The sequence below is a fragment of the Bison bison genome, unplaced genomic scaffold (assembly GCF_000754665.1).
Source record: "Bison bison bison isolate TAMUID 2011002044 unplaced genomic scaffold, Bison_UMD1.0 scf7180017864240, whole genome shotgun sequence".
Classification (NCBI taxonomy): domain Eukaryota; kingdom Metazoa; phylum Chordata; class Mammalia; order Artiodactyla; family Bovidae; genus Bison; species Bison bison.
The window spans coordinates 2,095,062-2,096,198 of record NW_011494812.1 but is presented as its reverse complement, the minus strand read 5'-3'; the positions used below and the strand labels follow the sequence as shown (position 1 = coordinate 2,096,198).

Sequence of the window (1,137 nt, the reverse complement as noted above, 5' to 3'; positions counted from 1 at the left end):
AGTTGGAGGCAGGCATGTGGTAGACAATATCTTATGGAATAGTTTCACATCTCACCTGAAACTTAACTAAACTTTTTATTTTCAAAGACTCTGATCGGAGGAATTGGAGAATGGATAGCAGGAGCAAAGGCAGCCTGGGAGCCCGCCAGGTGATGCGCTCAAACTAGAATGAGAACGTGCTGTGCTCCCACTCAATGCCAGGCTAATACATTAGGCATGAGATAGATGTTACCTCATTATCTCAGACCTTACAACATCCCTAGAGGGAGACATTTAGTGAACCTTCGAGGGAACTGGCCCAAGGTCGCCGAATTAGTAAATAGTGGTGCTGGGACCAGGCCACTCCCCAGTCCTCTCCACCACACTTCCTTCCTGTTGAGTTGACATACATGGACACTCACCCAGAGCCCAGTATAGCACAGAAGTGTGTGTGCGTGAGCACACACGTGCACTGGAGTTTTCATGCCCTCTTTCTCCCCTGCTAAGCAGACCAGAGCTCCCCTGACTTCAAGGAGAGAGTTGGAGGCCTTGGGTTTGTCATATTCACAGCCATAGACTGTCTTTCAAATGCGAAGGACACTGGTCTACATCTCATTTGGCTTGTAAGAATTCCTCTGTTTGTGCCTTATTCATGCCTGAGTGTGCAGCTGTGTGTTTGTGTGACTGCACCAACACACTCCTGGGTGTGTGTGAGTTTTGGAAGGTGTAGCTGTCCCTCTGGGGGCCCCTTTGTGTGACATGTGAAGAAAAGTCCCTCTCCCCACCAGTACACATAAGTAAGCAATTGGTCCCATCAGACTTGCTTTCCAATGGCTGGACTGTGCCTGGCATAGGGATTCAGTAACCAAGAAGGCCAAAAAGAGTTACTAACCGTTTTTCCTCCAGGGTCTGCAATACCCCAGAAGTGCAGCAGCAATGACCATCATGGCAAGCAGACTTGCAGGCAGCCAAGGAACCAGCCAGTTGCTACTGGTGGGTGCAGATAAGACCTGAGGATCTGGGGGGTGAGTAGAGGTGACCATGAGCATTGAGGACAAAATTCACAAATGCACCCCAGACAAGTGCAGGAGAGTCAGAGTGGCTGGCATTAGTGGGAAACGCCTGGCCTGAAGAAGCCTGGGCAACGGGAATGAGGGA

General features: G+C 50.0%; 1 protein-coding gene across 1 annotated transcript in view; it reads right to left on the bottom strand.

Annotated features, from left to right (window-relative positions):
• The window catches only part of FCRL6 (Fc receptor-like 6), a 21,978-nt gene that overhangs the window by 9,205 nt on the left and 11,636 nt on the right, over window positions 1–1,137 (bottom strand). Inside the window, exon 6 of the mRNA XM_010846862.1 lies at window positions 872–997. Coding sequence (XP_010845164.1) covers window positions 872–997 — 126 coding nt within the window. The remainder of the gene's footprint in view (window positions 1–871; window positions 998–1,137) is intronic.